Source organism: Nelumbo nucifera, chromosome 1 (genome assembly GCF_055504915.1).
Source record: "Nelumbo nucifera cultivar China Antique chromosome 1, China Antique-T2T, whole genome shotgun sequence".
NCBI lineage: Eukaryota > Viridiplantae > Streptophyta > Magnoliopsida > Proteales > Nelumbonaceae > Nelumbo > Nelumbo nucifera.
In genome coordinates, this window is record NC_142649.1 from 84,958,132 (window position 1) to 84,977,832 (window position 19,701).

At 35.7% G+C, this 19,701-nt stretch overlaps 1 protein-coding gene and 2 pseudogenes across 2 annotated transcripts; all 3 read left to right on the forward strand.

Moving 5' to 3' along the window:
• Positions 1-457: 457 nt before the first annotated feature.
• Positions 458-6,521, forward strand: HPY2 (RING/U-box superfamily protein). 2 transcript variants are annotated; one of them, XR_735521.3, is made up of 8 exons: positions 458-665; positions 749-820; positions 910-1,020; positions 1,148-1,258; positions 2,563-2,702; positions 4,082-4,173; positions 4,305-4,534; positions 5,720-6,521. XR_735521.3 is itself a non-coding variant. In XM_010262045.2 (7 exons), exons 1-7 carry the CDS (start codon positions 570-572, stop codon positions 4,439-4,441), a joined length of 759 nt encoding a protein of 252 aa, XP_010260347.1. In that variant the 5' UTR covers positions 458-569; the 3' UTR covers positions 4,442-4,674. The 2 variants fall into 2 exon arrangements, 1 of the variants encoding a protein (XP_010260347.1); XM_010262045.2 differs by lacking the exon at positions 5,720-6,521 and having other exon boundaries at positions 4,305-4,674.
• Positions 4,774-6,998, forward strand: LOC104599614 (protein TOPLESS-RELATED PROTEIN 2 pseudogene; annotated as a pseudogene).
• A 1,143-nt stretch (positions 6,999-8,141) lies between these two features.
• LOC148803503 (protein TOPLESS-RELATED PROTEIN 2 pseudogene) lies at positions 8,142-9,384 on the forward strand (annotated as a pseudogene).
• Positions 9,385-19,701: the final 10,317 nt, after the last annotated feature.

Below are 19,701 nucleotides of genomic sequence, written 5' to 3' on the forward strand. Positions count from 1 at the left end.
ACTATAGAAGAGGTGAAAATTGATACTAACAATGATAACCCCTAATAGTGATCACTCACCGAAGTAAGACATCATAAATAACCAAGGTATTTCGCCCTTCTGATTGAAACACTTGAGGGAGATGTCCCTTGCTACTATAACTCAGAGCTTGGTCAGTATGGGGATTATAAAATATTGCAACGGACTTCTCATCTATTTGGATGGAAGGCTAATGGAAGGGGGGTTTTTGTCTCATGAACATAGTACAGGGGGTATTTGTCGCAAAAAAAGTACAAAAGGGTCTTTTGTGTCACACTCCATAGTATAGGGAGGGTATTTGTAACTTACCCTTTTAAAAATCTAACCCAGTAGGGGTTTTGAGTTCGGGACCAATCTGGGTCTTAACCGCACCGGATTCGAATTTGAATTCGGACAAAATGGATACCGTTTGCAGCCCTATTCATGAATGATTCGATTCGATTTTGTAAAATTACCTCGTTCACTGGTCTTTCCCTCCAAACTTTTCGCAAAGGAGCTCCAGCGATTTCACTCTCTTGAACCAGTGGAAGATCTTTGTGAAGTGGAAGTAAATGGCGTCAACCTCTGTTTCACATGGCGACCCTGTAATTGGCAGAATCAGAACTGCAACTTCTACACTGTCCTCCGACACTGAAGCTCTCATTGCTGTAATTCTCTCCTCTACAAAACCTAAAAACTCTGATCATCTCGTTCTCAGTGTTAATGGTAGTTCCTTTCTTTTTGGTCTCAGGAAATTCGAAAATCGTTGTCTACGATGAAGGCAATCGCAGTCAACTTAGAGAAGGATAACCAGTCTCAAAAGGTAATTGAACTGATGCAACCCTAACTCTGCAGTTTAGTGTTGGAGGGGATTTGCTTGAATTGCGATCTTCTAGTTGTTCCGTGCTACAGGTGAAGGAGCTTGAAGAAGCCGTTATTGAGTTGTTAGCATGTTCTGATGATTGTTCGCATCTGTCATCCGCCATTCAATCCGTTGGTAACAAATACCAACCCAGAGAAGAGGTTCTTTTCTCCCCTGTTTCTCCTTCAAATTGATTAATCCGATGTTATAACATTTCATGCATTCATTTTTCATTGCCTTCAGTTGTAAGTTTTTTATTTATTTATTGGTTCCATGTTCTCATTACAGATGACGGATTTTAACGAGTTGCTTGAGGATGAGGTCAGAAAGCTCAAGGCCAACTCATATTCGGTTCGACAAAACAATATTTTGTTTCGGCAATTCAAGGAAGCTATATGGGTATAGAGTTAAAATGAAATTTTAGTATGGAATGGTTTGAATGGCATGTTGTTCCACAATTTTCAGACATGTCTAGAGATTCTTTTTATTCCAACTTTTGGTATACAGTATACTCTACCTTTGATTTGGTTTGAGGCTGTTTTGGGAGTGTTATATGGTTTCCAATCAGGAGTTTTCTGTTTTTAAATGCTTTTCTGGTTGTAATGTTTATTTATTTTAACAATAATTTCTGTTGGTTTTATCAAAAAAAGAAAAAAAAAAAAGAAGAAGACATGATACCGGTACTGATTAGAAAAAGGGCTGCATGACAGAGTTGCACACACTTTAGAATATACTTCAGAGTTTAAGTATTTCAATTTGAAACACTTTTCCTTATCCTGCTGATATTGCAAAAACCTTCCAGCATGAAACTCCTAATTGGGCACTACTAACTCTGAATAAAACACACTAAAAAGTTAGGAAAATGAAATGGGGCTTCTGACATACTTAAGGCATTGTACTCTATTCTTCTGTGCCTGTAAGTTTCTGATATGATTTAGCTGTTATTGTTGGAATCTCATTAATTCCCTCTTCTTGGCCTTCCTATTCTGTCCAGTCAAGGTGACTGATATTTGGCATCTTTATAAATTCCAGCAAAGCAGTGATGGCCATGGTTTGAAAGAAGGCTAGTGGAAATGGTATTTTGAATAGGAAAGCCAATAGCAATGATGAACACATCTACTACCATGACCCATGCTCTTTCCATGGTGTCATGATTCTTTTTAACTGATAATGATAAAATGTTACTGAAGCTGATAAAAAATGATAAAATGTTACTGAAAAGCTGTTGCAGTTTTTCTCCCACTGTAGAATGGTCAACCCAATAGTAAAATTCTTTGCCTGACCAATGATACTGTAGAGCTTACTCTAACTCATTATTTTTTTCTTCCCAATCAATCCTCACTATAATTATTAGCAAAATATGGATTAGGTGATGTGGGTTGTTCCAATTCCTTGCCACATTTTATGTACCTAAACCTGTATCTCTGACATTCTTTTTTGTCACCACTTGATACCTTTATTAATACAATAGGTAGTTAGTACTGTTAATATCTCAAATGAGAAGTATTCATCTAAAGTTGCACTCTCTAGTTTTCTGTCCTTTTTTTTCTGTGGCTGTATGCTATGCACATTTCATACCTACCTACGCTGGCCTGGTTCTCTTGGTTGTATCTCTTCCTATGAGATGCTCTGTTAAGTCTTAAGTGATGGTTATTATGTTGATTGCCATATAGATTCTAGCCGTGCTTATTATTTTGCTGCAGAATGTTCATCATGCAGGTCAACCAATGCCAGGTGATGAGCAGGAGGATGTCGTCATGACCAATACTCAGACCATCCTTTTGAATACCACATGCCCATTAAGTGGAAAGCCTGTTATTGAACTGGCAGATCCTGTACGCTGGTATTATTTGATTCCCTCCAGAAGTGCCTCATGACTTTTTTTTGTAATGGATTCACATTGGCTTTACTATGGTCAAAGAGAAATGGCTAATAATTGAGATTTGAGAATAGGTCTTTATTTTGTTCATTTTATGCAAGCAATTATACTGCAGTTTTTAAATTGCCTTTATTGGAATTGCCAACCTATAAATGACATACAGTAAAAAATGTTCATGGGAACTGGTTTCCTACATAGCCACATAAAGGAGTTTCTATAGGCTGGTAAATTACATAACAGATTACATTGCAGTCTATATGTTATGTCAGTTTATGATTAGTTTATGATAGAAACAAAAGCTGCTAATGAACAGTGAGAGATCAGACAACTGAACTTGTCTTTCATGTCCAAAGTAACATTCATGCCTCTAAACTGAACTTCTTGCTATTTATTTTCTTATACAACTATATATTTAAAACTTGGTATGTGCTGTCAGGCTCAGGTTGAATTGGGCTTGTATGATCCCTCAACCCAAGTCTTGCCCAACCCCAGCGTTGCTTTGTTTATTTCTAGACCATATCATCCTCCACCTATTTGGTGAATTTCTATCCTAATAGATCTGCCCCACATCAGTTTTTCCTTTGAAACTCTTTTTCACTACTGCTACTAAATCAAATAGGCAAAGCTGTCCTTGAGAAATCAAGACCCAACTAATTTCCTACATATAATTTTCCTTTGAAACTCTTTTTCACTACTGATAGTCTGCTACTAAATCAAATGGGCAAAACTGTCCTTGAGAAATCAAGACCCAACTAATTTCCTACATATAATATGTAGGGAAAAGGTTTCCTAATCAGATCAGGCAAAAAGCACCCTTACACAAGCTCCTATGGCCAATCCAGACCTTCCATCAGGTAGGCCGTAGGAGACCCACTGTAGTTTGTAGCCACATATTCAATCCTTCATTCCAATTCAACCTATTTCCAACCTTGTATTGGAGTTTTGGTCAGTAAATGGCAGTCCTTCATATTTTTAGCTTTTAGGTTTAAAAGTTGTCCATCAAGGGAGCTTTGTCTTGAGCACAAGGCAAAGCCTTTGGGCCAAAAGTTTTTCCCATAAAAAATGGGTGGGAAGAGGAATAAGGGAATTTCTTTTCAGCCCCAAAATATGTTGCCACATGGAAGATTTCTGGGTCATTTAGTGAAGCTCACTAAATGGTATGACTAGGAATCCACTCCATATGCTGCATATGAACATATGTATATATTCATCCAAGCAGAGTGCTCCTTTTTTCTGTTCTTTTCTTTTTTCCTTTTGCTTTTTACAAATGGCTTATTCATTGAGTCACTGTAAACATTTTATTAAACAGAATTTTCAGCTTTGTTTGGATGTTTTTTGTGCAGTATGGACTGCAAGCATATTTATGACAAGAAATCAGTGATGCACTACATAAAGTCCAATTCCAGAGGTGGAAACCCTCAATGCCCTGTTGCAGGTACACAACTTACTACCCAATTCTAACTGTGCTTATCTTGTAGTAGCAAGTATATCAACCTGCTGCTCAAATCTAACTGTGCTTATTTTGTATTCCTATATAACCTTGGTTGTATTCTGTTCCAAACACAGGTTGTCCCAAAGTTCTGCAGGCAGGAAGAGTGGTGTGTGATCCCTTATTGCTAGTTGAAATTGATGAAGCTCGCAAGGAAACTACTGCACAGCCTGGTGTTGTAGAAGATTTCACTGCACTTGATGAAGAAGACTGATGTTGGCCGTTTCTGGAGTGAATGGATAATGCTTGCAGTTAGATGGCACTGTGATGCATCTGAAATGAAGAATTTTTAGGTTCCTTCTTTTTTGTAAGCATTAATTTTCCTTTGACCATTAAATTCCAAAATATAATGCAATATATTCACAGCTTGTTCCCTTGTCTGGGTATTCTGTATTATGATGTGCAAGCAGTAGCCTTAAATAGTGTAATAGATACCTTTTACTGTTATTAAGTTTGGCCATCCATGCAATACATTCTGCAAAGTACAAATTTATGTCACTGATAAAAAAAAAGCACAAATTTATGTCCACTCCATTGTTAAGAGCAATGGCAGTGATGATTGATGGCAAAGTAAATTATAATCCCCATCAGGTGAAGTAGTGAACCATCACTTGCAAGTACTAAAGACCCAACCTGTATTTGTCCACATCTACTTGGTTTTTTCTTTGATGGGTCATCCACTTGATCAACACCCCCTGTTTTATAGAAGCTTCTTTGTCATTCTTTTTGATAAACATTTGGTCTCAGTTTGTTTGCAGTGTGAATCTCACTTGCACTAGTGTAAATGCATGGGAGTGCAAATAGGGTGAGTGTAAATTCTGGTTTACTTTTGCTTCAGAGTTGACTTTGTAAAATGATGTGTCCCCACTTTATATGAAAGAGAATGGAGGTAGCAGGAGGGTTATTTGTTTGAGAGTGGAGTAAGAAGCAAGATGATGTGGTCCCCATTTTATACAAGAGAGAATTGATGTGAGAGTGAGGTGATGCCAATCATGTATCAGTTTTTGGGATGCAAACTTTGCACTGTTGTAAGTACAAAATTTGTTTCAGGTAGGAGTGCAAATCATAGTTACAAACAAATAGATGCAAAACTGAACCAGGTGCAAAATTTGTATCCAGTTCAGATTTGCACTACAAGTAAATACAGCCTTCGGAATTAATAGTCAGTATTGTGATATTGGCCAACCATTCAAAAGAAGGGCTTACATCATCAGTTTACGACTGTAAGGTGAATTTAATTTAGTTTTAGAAAATGCAGAATCTCAGTTTAAGTAGTCTTTCTGAATGCCTATTCATCTTTTCTTTCCCCTTTTTTCTTGATGGAATAATGCCTATTAATCTCATGATAGCAAAGGAAAACCCCCGTGTTGTTAAAAATGATTATATTTTTGTCAATTTTCAGTTTTTCACCAAGGTTTAAAATATTGACATGCATGATACAAAAAATAATTACATATCATGTGTCGAACAATTGATACTTCTTTTTTTTCAGTTTGATATTTACAGATGGACTCCTAGTCTCCTACTAGTACCCCAGGAGTGGATTATCAATCAGCTGATTCAGAGCATTTGATGAAGCAGATCTGCATTGGTTAACCTGATGAGGTTCCATTTTTCTGGTGCCACACATCCTCCAAATATCTACTCTCAAGATGACCTTCTTAGAACTGTTGTGCGGACACTTAACCAAGGATCCAACATAATGAGCATGGACTTCCATCCACAGCAACAAACTTCTTCTAGTGGTTACAAATATAGGTGAAAGTTGTACCCAAATATCTACTCTCAAGATGACCTTCCTAGAACTGTTGCGCAGACACTTAACCAAGCGTCCAACATAATGAGCATGGACTTCCATCCACTACAACAGGCTTCTTCTACAAATATAGGTGAAATTTGTACCCAAATATATACTCTCAAGATGACCTTCCTAGAACTGTTGTGTGGACACTTAATCAAGGGTCCAACATAATGAGCATGGATTTCCATCCATAGCAACAGCTTCTTCTAGTGGGTACAAATATAGGTGAAATTTCAATCTGGGGAGTTGCATCTCGAGAAAGGCTAGCACACAACTTTCAAGGTTTGGGATATCTTGACTTTCTTGATGTCTTAGCAGACTGCATTGATAAAAGCTGCAACAATATCTGTCAATCGGTGTAGTTGGGGCCCTGATGGATGCATACTTGGTGTTGCATTTTCAAAGCATATGTTCAAATATACATGTACAACCCAACTGGAGAACTGAGACAACATTTAGCATATCTGTGGTGTTAATGATATTGATTTTTCTCATCCCCAAAAGCAACTATGTATTGTCACCTGTGGTGATAATAAGACAACATTTGAAGGTCATGAAGCTGCTGTGTATTCTGTTTGCTTTCACTACAAAGAGAATATCCAGTTTATTTTTTCTACTGCAATTGATGGAAAGATTAAAGCATGGCTATATGATTTCTTGGGAGCTAGAGTGGATTATGATGCTCCTTGACTTTAGTGCACCACAATGGCATATAGTGCAGATGAAACAAGGTTGTTCTCTTGTGGAACACATACTGGTTTCAGGAAATGCTCCTTTTGTGTTGTCCGATGTGGGTGTCGAATCCAACCAAAGATAAAAAGTCTTGCTCGAAGTGAATAATTTGTATATAGTGATGAGCAAGTTCGTCTCTACAGGGATTGGGTGGATTTATTTCCAAGTAAATGAAGTAGAGGGTTGTGAAGATAAGAAAGATAAGATGAAATAAAAGAAAATAACATAAAGTAAAGATCAAATCGGTGGACGATAGCTTCTAGTTGAAGGGACAAGTTCAATTTTGATCTTTATCATTTATCCTCGATGCAATGATAAATTCATATGTTTACGAATAAATTGATTATAGCCATTAACAAACTCTAACAGTTAGCCTTTACTCGTATTATTCGACAACCAAAATAAGCTCTTTGATTGCTTCTCTTATTAATAGACAGTCTTAAATAAGTTCTTAGGATTTAATCTATTAATAGCATTAAGAGGGGAGAGACCCAATTCTGATCAGCGATTTTACAAGCTCAGACCGTTTAAATCAGATCATATATCTTCCTAACATAGATAAAAAACTTTTTTGCAATCAATTTATATTAGTTGCCACCCTGATTAAACCTATCAATCATATACGAAATTGGAAGTTCAATCGGCCATAGATTATTCTCATTGAATGAGCAAGGGGCCCTTCTTGCTTAATCAATAAAAATAATATTTATAAGAAATCGCAGAAAATATATGAATACTTATAAACAATAAACTGAAATAAAAATCAATTAGATCTCACAATGTTTATAAAATCAAAGCTTTCCTAACCCTTCAACTAGAAAATAAAACCTTACAGACACTTCATGATGAAATTACAGCTTCCAGATGAGAAGAGGCGAACTCTGCTTCTTCCTCCTTGGTTGTTGATTGCTCTCTTTGAAAGTTGAAGCTTTCCTAGAGGATTTGATGGTGCCCTTGGGTGCTAATCCGCCCCCTTTATATAGACTTAGGAGGCAGTTGTTTCCTGCTCCTCTAAGGAGTTATTTCTTCATTGGGAATTTAGTTCTCTAATAGATAATGCCTAGATTAGATCTAATCTACTCCTATCTCTTAACTGGTAATCTTAATCACTTTTACCTTTCTAGAAATACAGCAGAAAATTGAATCTGATAGGACTCTGATGATTCTTATTCATGCATGCCAAATTCGTATTGGGCTTTCTCAACGAATTGGGCCGTTGCAAGGCTTCTCTGTGAATTGGGCTTCTCTACGAATTGGCTTAGACTTTGGGCCCAATTTTGACCTCGATGCAGTCCGAATCTATTAAAACACATAACAGGAAAGTTGTAGATTTTTTTTTTATCTTTCCAATGCATCTTGAATCATCTCAATCAGAGTCCGAATGGGAGAGTTATGCTCAGATTACCGCACGGCGCCGAAACTGTGCAAAATTACCCGATTAACCTTGTTTTTTACCTAACGCCTTCTTTCGTGCCCTAAATTGAAATACAAGAATAGTGAGTCCAATTAGATACTATATAAGTGTAAAAGACTGAATATTAAGAGATAAAAATATGATAATTTTTATTCTCATCCAATTTGATAAGGAATCGCTTCTTGGCTGCTGGAGATGAATTTCATATCAAGTTTTGGGGTATTGAACAATACCAACTTGTTGATGACTACTGATGCAGGTGGATTACCTGTGAGCCCTAGATTGAGGTTCAACAAGGGTGGGTCATTATTAGCAATCACAAGCGACAGTGGTATCAAAATCCTAGCAAGCACTGATGAAGAGCATTTGATAAGAATGATGGAGAGCAGGACATTTAGGGATCTCGAGGTCCTTTTGAGTCAATCAATACAAAGCCTCCAATTGTTAATCCATTGGGTCCTATAGCCAATGTTTTTGCCCCATTAGTGTCAACCTTGGAACATTCTGATAGAATTCCAGCTGTATTATCTGTTAGTAGCCTTGCTCCCATGGACAGTAGCAGGACAACAGTTGTTAAGCCAAGAATCCCAGAGGATGTTGACAAGATTAAAATCTAGAAGCTGCCTGATATCACTAACTCAGCTTAATTAAAAGTTCGAGTTGCCTGATCCCATGACAACTGGTAAGATGGTGCAGCTAATAACACAAACTCAGGCTAGCTATATTGGCCCTTGCTTCCAATGTGGTACACATAAGTTGTGAAAACGGCAGCGTACTGAACAGAATCCAACTGGCAAGTACACGCATCTGTTGCCCCACAACTGTGAAAGCCAATAAAGGGAACTCTTTTGACTCCTTATGACTAATGACACAAGCAAAACCAACTCAGTTGAGTCAGTTGCATGCATTGCATTATTAACAAATGGTTCTTATGTTATGTCTGTCTGGTGGAAAGGTCTCCCTCCATATTCAAGTTGATGACATTTTAAGGTCATGACAACTTTCATTATGCCACCTCCTGCAGCTACCTTCTTGACATTCCACCCTCGGGCAACAATATCATTGCCATAGCCCATAGGGATGAAAGATTCAACAATACAAATATACAATGTGTGGATTAATGAGGTTAAAACCAAACTGAAAGGGGCATTAGAAACAAATAACTGGCCTTGCATTTTCTCAGGCTCTATCATGGAGAGCTGATGCATAGCTATGCATGAGGGGCATTGAATCATTGATGGATGGGAAAAGAGGAAAGCATGTTGGACTTCGACGTGGATAAAGATTAAATACATCGGGTGTCTGATTGATTAATTACATAATAAAAAACACTCACTTGTACTTTGAAAATTGGTTTTAAAATTTCCAACAAAACTCCTTGTTTTACATTGAAAAATTACTGAATTTAACTTTAGCTCTTAAGAATCCGCTATCGCACAATGCGTGTGTGTGGTGCAATGAAGTGCTTTATATTTGCAATGACTCTTAATGCGATGAGAAGATTTGCAATGTATTAAATCTCATATTGCTATTTTGCAAAATCATAAATCAAAATTAGTTAATTTTGCAAAATCACAAATCATATTAATTGATTTTGCAAAATCACAAATCGATATTAGTTGATTTTGCAAAATCACAAATCGATATTAGTTGATTTTGCAAAATCACAAATCGATATTAGTTGATTTTGTGAAATCGCAAATTGAAGTTAGTTGACCTTACAAAATCACAAATCACAATTAGAAGACTTTGTGAAATCGCAAATTATAGAAGGATGACTTTGCCAAATCGCAAATTGCATGAGGTTGACTTTGTGAAATTGTAAACAAATTGCAAAATGTGAATTTTGTGAAATCACAAGTCATTGAGCAAAATCACAAATTGCAATTTATGTCATTTGCAAAATCGCAAAAAGTACAAGTTATGACCTGTAATTCACAAATTAACCGGTGGACTATTAACAATAGGGACCTATTAAACACATTCTAAAAATTCGGGATACTACATAGACATGTTTTGAAGTTCGGGGACTGACTTGACACAACCCCTAAAGATCATAGTAATGATCAGGAATTTTCCACAAAAAAAAATAGCAAATTCAATAAAACTGAGTAGGTGCAAATAACGTTCTAAAGATAATGTCTTTAAATACGTTTCAGAGCTTTAACTTTAAATTTTTGTGACCCCAATTTCTAACAAAGCATGATTCAACAAGCATCTCCTAGTCTCTCCATCCCATTGGCTGGAGAAACCAAGGTCCAGTTCCATGATGATCAGGTTCATGTATTAGTGGACCATGAGAGCAAAATTGTTGTGTATGGCAGCAAACTTGAGTGCCTAAGCTCATGGTTTACAAGGGATGCGCTTGTTGCTCCCATCTCAAGTGCAATATATACTATACTTGTGATGGCTAGGTGGTATATGCATGATTTTGTGGGTTGGAAATCTAGATTGGATTTTGTGATGGTGTTGTATTTGATGCAAACAGGTTGAGGCTTCGATGTAGAATGGCACCCTCTGCTCATATGCCTCCTTTACCAGTAGAAGCACTATCAACCCATTGGTGGTAGCACCCATAACTAAGGTTTTAAAAGGCTAAAGGCGTAGTTGAGGCATAATTAGGGGTGAGCATTCGGTTTTTTCGGTTCAAAATCAAACCAAAAAAACAAAATTCTAAAAACCGATTTAGTAATATGATAAACCGAGCCAAATTTTTTTTGGTTATTTTGGTTAGAATCGAAATATTTTTGTTTTGTGGTGAACCGGAGCCTGGAGATGGAGGAAGATGCATTGACGCAACAGCAGTTGGAGCAAGTCTTCTATCGACAACAAAACCAGGAGCCTGGAGCATGTCAATCTATGTTCTATCAAAAACAGAGAAGAAGAAGAAGAAGAAGAAGAAGAAGAAGAAGAAGAAGAAGAAGAAGAAGAAGAAGAAGAATGACAACACAGAGTCGACACTCGACGGCAGCCAGGACTTTAGACTTCTGGAGAAGAAGAAGAAGAAGAATAGAATTGGCACTTGACAGCATCCGGAACTCTGGACTTCTGTTGTATGCCTGTAAGGCCTGTAACTGGCACCTGGTGGTGAAGATGAAGAACCAAAGAAGAACGATGGCAATAGTTCAGCACCGGAAGACTAGAAGGGCGCAACGGAAGTCGGAAGTCTGAGTTTGCGGTAGTCGGAAGTCCCTAAGTGCAGATTGCGAAGTGCATGGGGCTGGGACTGGGAGGACTCTTGACTCTGGAGTTTGGTCTTTGTCTCTGCTCTAGACTTTTGGAGTCTAGAACTGGAACTCTAGAAGCGCCGAAGTGTAGCGGACTATGCACTATGTGACTGTGGAATAGACGACGAACAGAGGAAGGATCCAAAGGAAGACGAAGAGTTTACCTATTTTGAGTGTTTTCCACAAAAACTTTTCGTGTGTAATACGCAAATCAGTCAAACTTTTATTTATTGCTCATTATGATTATGGATTGGAAATTGGAATTGCATGTTCATGTTCGATCTACGATGTATAAAGTATAATCATTAATTAATTAATTAATAATATAAAATTATAAAATATAATATAAATAATATTTAAAAATATAATTATAAAACTAAATATTATGTACATAATATATATTATGTACATAATATTTTGAAAATATATATATATGTAAGACGACGGTCCACATCACCTTGCTTCTCCTTGCTCCATTACCCTAACCCTACATTCACCATGACTCTCTCTCCTCTCCCCCTTCCCACCACTCCCAATTTGCCATCTCATCACACTCTATCTTCATTCCTCTCCATTTCCATTGGGTTCTCTCTCTCCTCCCACAACTCACGTCTCTCACTTTCTATAACAACATAACTTCTCTCCTTAATTAGCTCAATATATGTTTTATCCTCTCCTTCACTTCTATATCTAATTCCCATACATTCTCTCCATTTTCCCAAAAAAATAGGGCCATAATCTATTAAGATTTTGGTTTCCAAATCAAACAATATTTATATCTATAGACCTGATTTCGAGCAAAGAGGGGAATTCGATGTAGAGGTGTAAATCAGGTCGTGCTACCCACGGCCCGGCCCAGCACGACCCATATATATATTTTATAAATATTTATACAGATATAATATATAATATATTATGTACACTATAATTATATAATAATATAGTATATAATATTTAATAAAATAAACAATTGTTTTCAATTTTATTATACTAATTTATTAAATCAATAGCTTTGGCCCGGTCCACGGCCTGGCCTGGCCCAAGGCTTGGCCTACGGACCAACCAGGCCCATGACACGGCACGAGCCCACATGGGCTTCGGCCATGGGCCATGTCGGGTCGACCTCCCAAGTTATCCCAAGGGAGGGCGGGAGGGCCCATGGGTCGTGTGCTAGCCTGGAACGACCCAGTTTTACACCACTAATTCGATGTTTCCTATATATTCATGGTATCTTTATTATTGTTAAATAATCTATTATTAAATGATAATCTATTGTTAAATAATCCATTATTTATGAAAATTATTAAAAATTTCTAGAAAATATTCAACCAAAAATTATGAAATAATTATTTTAGAAATAATCCATTATTTAACAATATTAAATAATTTAGTAATCTAGCAAAAATTAAAAAACAACCCATTATTTAATAATTTTTTTCTTACTAATAAATGTTCAAAATTTCAATGGTTAGTGTAATTTACATTAATCAATGTAATTTAAAAAGTTTTCATTAAATTTTTATAAGAATAATTTTTTTATAAAAGATATTACTAATTAGCATAATTTACTAATTTCTATAAAATCAATAATTATAGTTAATAATTATCAAATAATTTAGGGAAACTCTATTAACTAATAATCCATAATTATTATTTTTAAATAAGTAATTAAAAAATAAAGAAATTAATCTATGAAAAAAATTCTCCAAAACTATTTAAATAGCAATCAATTATTATTATTTCAATAAATAATTATTAAATAATTTAGGAAAACTGTTGTCTATCTACACCGATCTAGACCACTTGGTTGACTTCAATCATATCTGGTTTTACATTAACTAAAAACTATTAGTGTCGAGTATGTAGGAGTATTTCTGTCTTTGTACTTATGGTTAGGTGTTGATGTGTAAGTTTATGTTAGATCTAATCTCCCTAACTTAAGTAGGGGCACATGTGACTTTTCCACAATATTTTAGTAATATAAAATAGATCTAGCCGAATGGGAGGGTTGATTTGTCTCTCATTCGAACCAAACATTTTCCTCCTTGTCCATTCTTCTACTCTTCTCCTTTCTCTCCTTCTCTCTTTCTCTCTTTCTCTCTTCTCTCTTTTCCTTGACTGTTATCAGTCTACTAGGCAGGTCAAACGCTAAAACGGTATCAGAGCTAAACTGAGCAAATCGAATCTGCTAAGAATTTTGTTCTCTGCACACCCAGTTTAGGGTTTTCTCTTGCTTTCTTCGCCATCAGTTGGAGATAAGGGAAAGGGCTGAAAAGGAGTGATCGCCTTCTTCCTTTGGAGGTTTCTATGCCTCCAATTATGGTATTTGTGGTCGGTTGCTACGGTTTCTAAGAAGCCCTCCCCTAATCGATGAAGAGAAGAGGGTTGATTCATGTGGTGCAGTGGGTGCTTTGTGTGGTTTAATTTTCGGGTGATCAGGTAAGAGGTTCTATGCATTTTCTTGGTGTGAATTAAATGATAAGTCTATTTCAGACGGTATGGTGGGATTTTAGATTGTAGTGTGCTAGGGTTTGTGCATTTTTCTATGTGATTCGAAGGGGAAGTGTTCCTCAAACAGTGTGGTGAAGTTTCAGGTAGTCGTGCGGAAGGGGTTGTGGTGTAAATAGTGCAGTTTACAACAATAGTAAGTGTTGAAATTAGTGTGTAGTGTGGTCAAGTGTACCGAACTCAGCAATGGGAGAGAGTAGTGATAGCAAGACTAGTGTGATGATTCCTACTGACTACCTGAATGTTCAACCTCCATTAAGCTGAATGGAGAAAATTATGTACCATGCGCTAAATCTGTAAAAGTCTTTCTTAAGGCAAAGAAGAAGGTGAAACACATAAGGGACAAAAAACCATCCACCGATTCTCATGAGTATGATGATTGGGAGCAAATAGATGCACAGATTATCACATGGTTATGAAATAGTATGGAACCCAAGATTAGTATAAATTTCATGTTTCTTGATACTGCCAAAGAAGTGTGGGACCAAGCTAAGAAGTTGTATTCGGGCTAAGATAATACTATCAAATTATATCACTTGTATCAGGAATACTTTAATCTACAACAGGGCAATTAGAGTCTTGAGGAGCACTATGCTACTATGAGAAACATTCATAATGAATTGAATGTTTATCACCCCTTCACTTCTGATTAAAAAATTCAGCAACAACAAAGGGAACAACTTGATCGAATTTTTGTGGAACCGAAATCTGAGTATGAACCAATGCGGGCTCAGATACTAGGAGGGTTAGCTCTCCCTTCCTTAGAAGATATGTTTGCTTGACTTAGGAGTATTTCCATTGGATCTACCAAGAACCCTAATGTTTCCGACAGATCAACCTTTGCAGTATCTAGAGGTCATGGTGTTAGAGGCATATTTGAACGCCTCTAAAAGATTTTGCAGCAATTTTATGTGCCTCTAAAAGAAATCTAAGAAAAGGAAAATTTTGTATGCTTTAATATTTAGAGGCACTTTTGGCCGCCTCTAAAAAGGTTCCAATTTATTTTTATAAAAAATGCAATGTATTGTGAATATTGCTACATAAAAATTCCAATTGATACACCTGTATGAAAATATATTCAATCAAAACATAAAACCTGTATGAAAATATATATATATAATCCAAAAAGATAAACCTTATCCATAAAATTCCAATTGACTTCCATTATCATTTTAAGAACAAAAAAAAAAACACAACATTCAACCCTCATTATATTCATTCTTCCTTTTGAGTAGATGTCTTCTTTTTTTAACAACCTACAAATCAAATATAGAGTAGTCCAAGAGAAATTCCTTTTAATATCTCAAATAAAAAGCTCTTTGTAATCTTCATCCAATCTGTTCTTCCTCTACAACTTGCAAAGAAAATCAACAAAAAGAAAAAAAAAAAACAAAGTAAATAGGTATAATTTTTGTAACTTAATAGCCAATACAATAAAATCTTGCTTAGATTATGACAATAAAATCTTTTTTTGAAGATAAATAAAAGAAATTTTATTAAAACAAAAACAATTACAAAAAAGGTGATAAGCAATCACCCAAGGAGACAAACCTAGAAAAGAAAGCAAAAGAACCCTAAGCCCCAAAAAGAAAACCAGCTCAACAACTGAGTAATACTTGGAAACCAACAAAAACAATAACCAAACTGCAACACTAATGCAAAACCCAGACCCTAAAAACCAAACTCAACAACCGCAGGAATGGCACACCTAATACCCAATCCCACCAGGACTCCCACTCAAAAACTCTTCTTATCAGCTTTTTGAGAATGTTCCTCTTGACTCCTCAAATTTCCAAAGTCATTGTTAAGTAATTAGCAACTAGACACTTTGATGTGATTGCTTGACTTTATACCCAATTAAAGAAAGTGCACTTTACTAACAAGAAGATGGATATAAATGTAGTAAAGGAAAGAAAGGTCCAAATCATTAAGAAGTTAGGCTTTCTTTTTAGGTAGTGAAGACTTCACAAGAAAAAAGTTAATGAGCTTGAATAATGAGAAAGACAGTATAGTTAGTACAGATGTTAAGAATGGCAGAAGAACTCAAATGCAAAATGATTGACAAATTTATCATCTTTCTCAAACAGGAGGGTGAAGCCAAACAAAACATCTTTCTATAAGTTTTGTAGTTCAGAAACTTAATTAATAGGGTTTAATTGAATCAGAAGTATACCATGGCAGAGACAAAGTGAGTTGCCAGGCCACAAGCAATCATTTCTGTCCCATCCAACCTGGCTCCTATATGACCAACTCCCCTGGCAAGAGTGATGAAAAGAAAATGAATGAATAACATAAGCTCATCAAAGACAATTTAAGTTTCATTTAAATGATAAGGAACCACATCCTCCCTTCTCAAAGAAAAAGAAATCAACCAAGCACCTTAGACAATGAATTCCATGGTTTAAAAATAAGAGCCAACCAACTTTTTTGGGTTGGATTCAGGCAAACCTAGCCCAAGTTGCAGCCCTATCCAATATCAAAAGACTCCTCTTAACCATAATATGCAGAGCTAACCACCTCAAAGCATATGGAAAGGTGCTGATCAAACCATCCCAATTGCTCATGATTTATGTTAAGAATATAAAATCATATTAGAATAGGAGGTTCCATTAAAAACCCTTTAATGAACTCTAGATTAATCTACTTAATGATTCCAACAAAAATTAAAATAATAAAAATTTAGGCACATGGGGTCATCTTTAAAAATATTTCTAGAGCTTCTAACGACATTATTAGAAGAGACCCACAAACAGAACTTAGAAGCCTATAAAGATACCATTCTCTCCACCTAACTTTGAGGGCAATTGTTTGACTTCATTTTAATAGTGATACACCTTTTATATGTATAAAATTATGCAATTTTGATTCAATGTGAACAAAGTGCACTTACCAAATTTCTGCTTTTAATCAGGCTATGGAATAAAACCTGTACACTTAGATCAGTACCAAACAAAGGAATATACAAAATCATTTAATAGGTCAGGTGACATTTTTGAGTTTAGATAATAAAATTGAGGGGCATAAGTACCGAGCTCTCTGTGGCAACACGAAATCTACCATGTATGGAAGCTCCAACCCCACCACCAAAGACAATTCCATTAAGAATTGAAACCTTCAATCAGGTTTAATCATTTATTAGTTATTACAGGATTGAATATCATTTCCATATAAAAATCTGAAATTTAGTCAACAAAGAACCTCATTTACATATAAAATTGCAAAAGAGAATCACCTGGGCCTTTTTGTATGTCGCCATAATGTAATTTAATGTAAACTCATTCCAAAAAAACTTTGCACCTAATTTACAGTTACCTGAGAATGTAAATTAATTATGAAGTAATATCAACTCTTTTTTGGTAGCTAGATATTTCATATTCCAAAAAAAAATTCTACCCTTTTCAATAAGGGGTGATTGATGAGAACCATGGTACAAGAAACAAAGAATTGAAAGTAAAAGAAAGAAAAAAAACAATCTAAAATGAACCACATATACCATAACCAAGTATTGTATCACATGTCAATAACAACCCCTAGAAATAAGAGAAAATCCTATCTAGTCAAACAAGAATTTTTAGCTTTAGTAATATTCCTAGCCACAGCTGCAACATCACCACCAGCACAAAATGCTCTTCCTTCCCCCTAAAAACTATTGAAACATATTACTTATCAAAATACAGCAGCAAAACAAGTTTATTGACAACTATTACATGTCAAAAATTACATTATCAGCACCAATACACATGTTGGAATCCTAATTAGGGATTGGTCATTTATGACCTAGCCTGGGGCCTGGACCTACACATATACCAAGTGAGGTGTACTGTAGGTCTATATTATGTACTGTAGTGGTAGCCTTGTAGGTTAAATAATAAATGTATTTCTTTTGAAGAATAATACAAAAAATCATTAAATATAAAAAAAAAAACAGATACAATCCAGATCCAATAGGTGTCAAGATGGCACTTAACAATACAAAGCAAAAAGAAACTCTGGTCTATAATACATTAACTGAACCAGAAATTGAGAACTGATTACACATGTTAAATTTCCAACACACTCCAAAAATTCTCCCCCAAATTTGATCTACTGACTTGATCAAAATGATGGAACTATATTTGCATTTTACAACTGCCCCTGTTTCTTCAAAGACAAGATTGATATGTTGAAATCTTTGTTATAGTTGTTTGGAGATTCCACATTGAGATTCTCCAGTGGATTGGATCATGGATTGCATCTAGGGTTGTCAATGGGTCAGGTCATCAATGTCTTCTAACCTATTTTATTTGAAGCAAATGTTGATGTGCTTAAATTTTTGAATTATGCAATTGAATGGTAGAATGTTAAGGTTTTGTGCTTCCCTGGTTTGAAGCAGCATTGAGACTTCACAAAAACATGTCAAATAGAAAGGTAATGACTATTGGGGTTTCTAGTCACCTAAGACCCCAAACACAAACCTGGGCAGCCCCAACCTGTAACCATTCTTTAGACAAGAGTAGACAATCTCAAGACAGCAAGAGTTTTTCTTTATTAGGCATCCAAATTGGGTTCAAGAGAATTTCAAAAAAGTGAAGGGGAATTTCACCTAATAACCCTTTTTTGAAGTCATCATCATCATCATAATAATAATATCTAGAAGCCTTGTTTGGTCAATTGTGGCTCCATCAATTGCAAACTACAAAAAAAAAATGTGTTGTGGTTTTGGATTATGGAATTCAGCTATGTACAAGATTTAATTTGAATGATGATAAGAAACTTTGATATTAAAAGGGGAGGGAGAGATTCTCATCAATTTGAACTATAAAATCACAAGGAACCTAGAGCAGGGCCCACTAAAAAGAACAAAACATAAGGCTTATATGATGATGAAAGAAACTAATGTTGAACAACCATAAGAACTGGTCACTGTATCTTTTATTTTTGGGGAACAATTTATGTCTACCAATTGGGTCTAGTTTTTCCAAAATTTAAACCAGGTTATATATGTCCTTGTTCAGATGAGAAAATTTTAGTTGAACAAGTTCTTTTGAAATAACCATTCATTAATGCTAGTTCAAATTAGTAAATGATGATGGATTGGACTCTCATGTTGAATAGAGTTCACAGATCAACTCAATCGAGGCTTAACCTCAACCATTTGAAGCCAGCAATAGAAGTTGCAGATCAAAATCATATTTTATTTAACTGGAAATTTTTAAGAGTAAGGTAAGCAAGAGATAGTAAATCTATAAATGGAAATAATTAACCAAACAATAACACGGCTAGAACAAGGAGTTTGCAGCCCAGTCATGAGCTAGGAAGCAAGCATACACCAATGAGCTTGAGAACAAGGTTTCACGTCAAGAAGAGGAGAATGAAAGGCTTAAAAAATAGAAGGACTAGAAAAGATATTGCCATATGCACCACCTCCTGAGCCAAAGTATCGGCTTCAAAGAACAAGCTCAGCACCTTTCTGATGTGTTTATATGGAAGTTTGATTGAGTTGCATGGGTGGTTTTCATCAATTAAGATGTTGGATTGATACATATGGTACACTACAAAAAGTATTTCAGTTATCTTGATTCCATAACACATGGAGTGTGTTGTCAGTCCATTAAACTTTTTGCCTAATAGCTATTGTTTTTCTAGTTTATATTCATAATATATATGTGAGCTTAATGTATATGTACACGTACATGTTAGTATGGGGCAAACACTAAGATGCCAAAATATGACATGCCTTGTCTAGCATGTGACTTGACCGTACTAAAATTAAATATGACTTTATGCATTTACTACTTACGCATAACCTAACT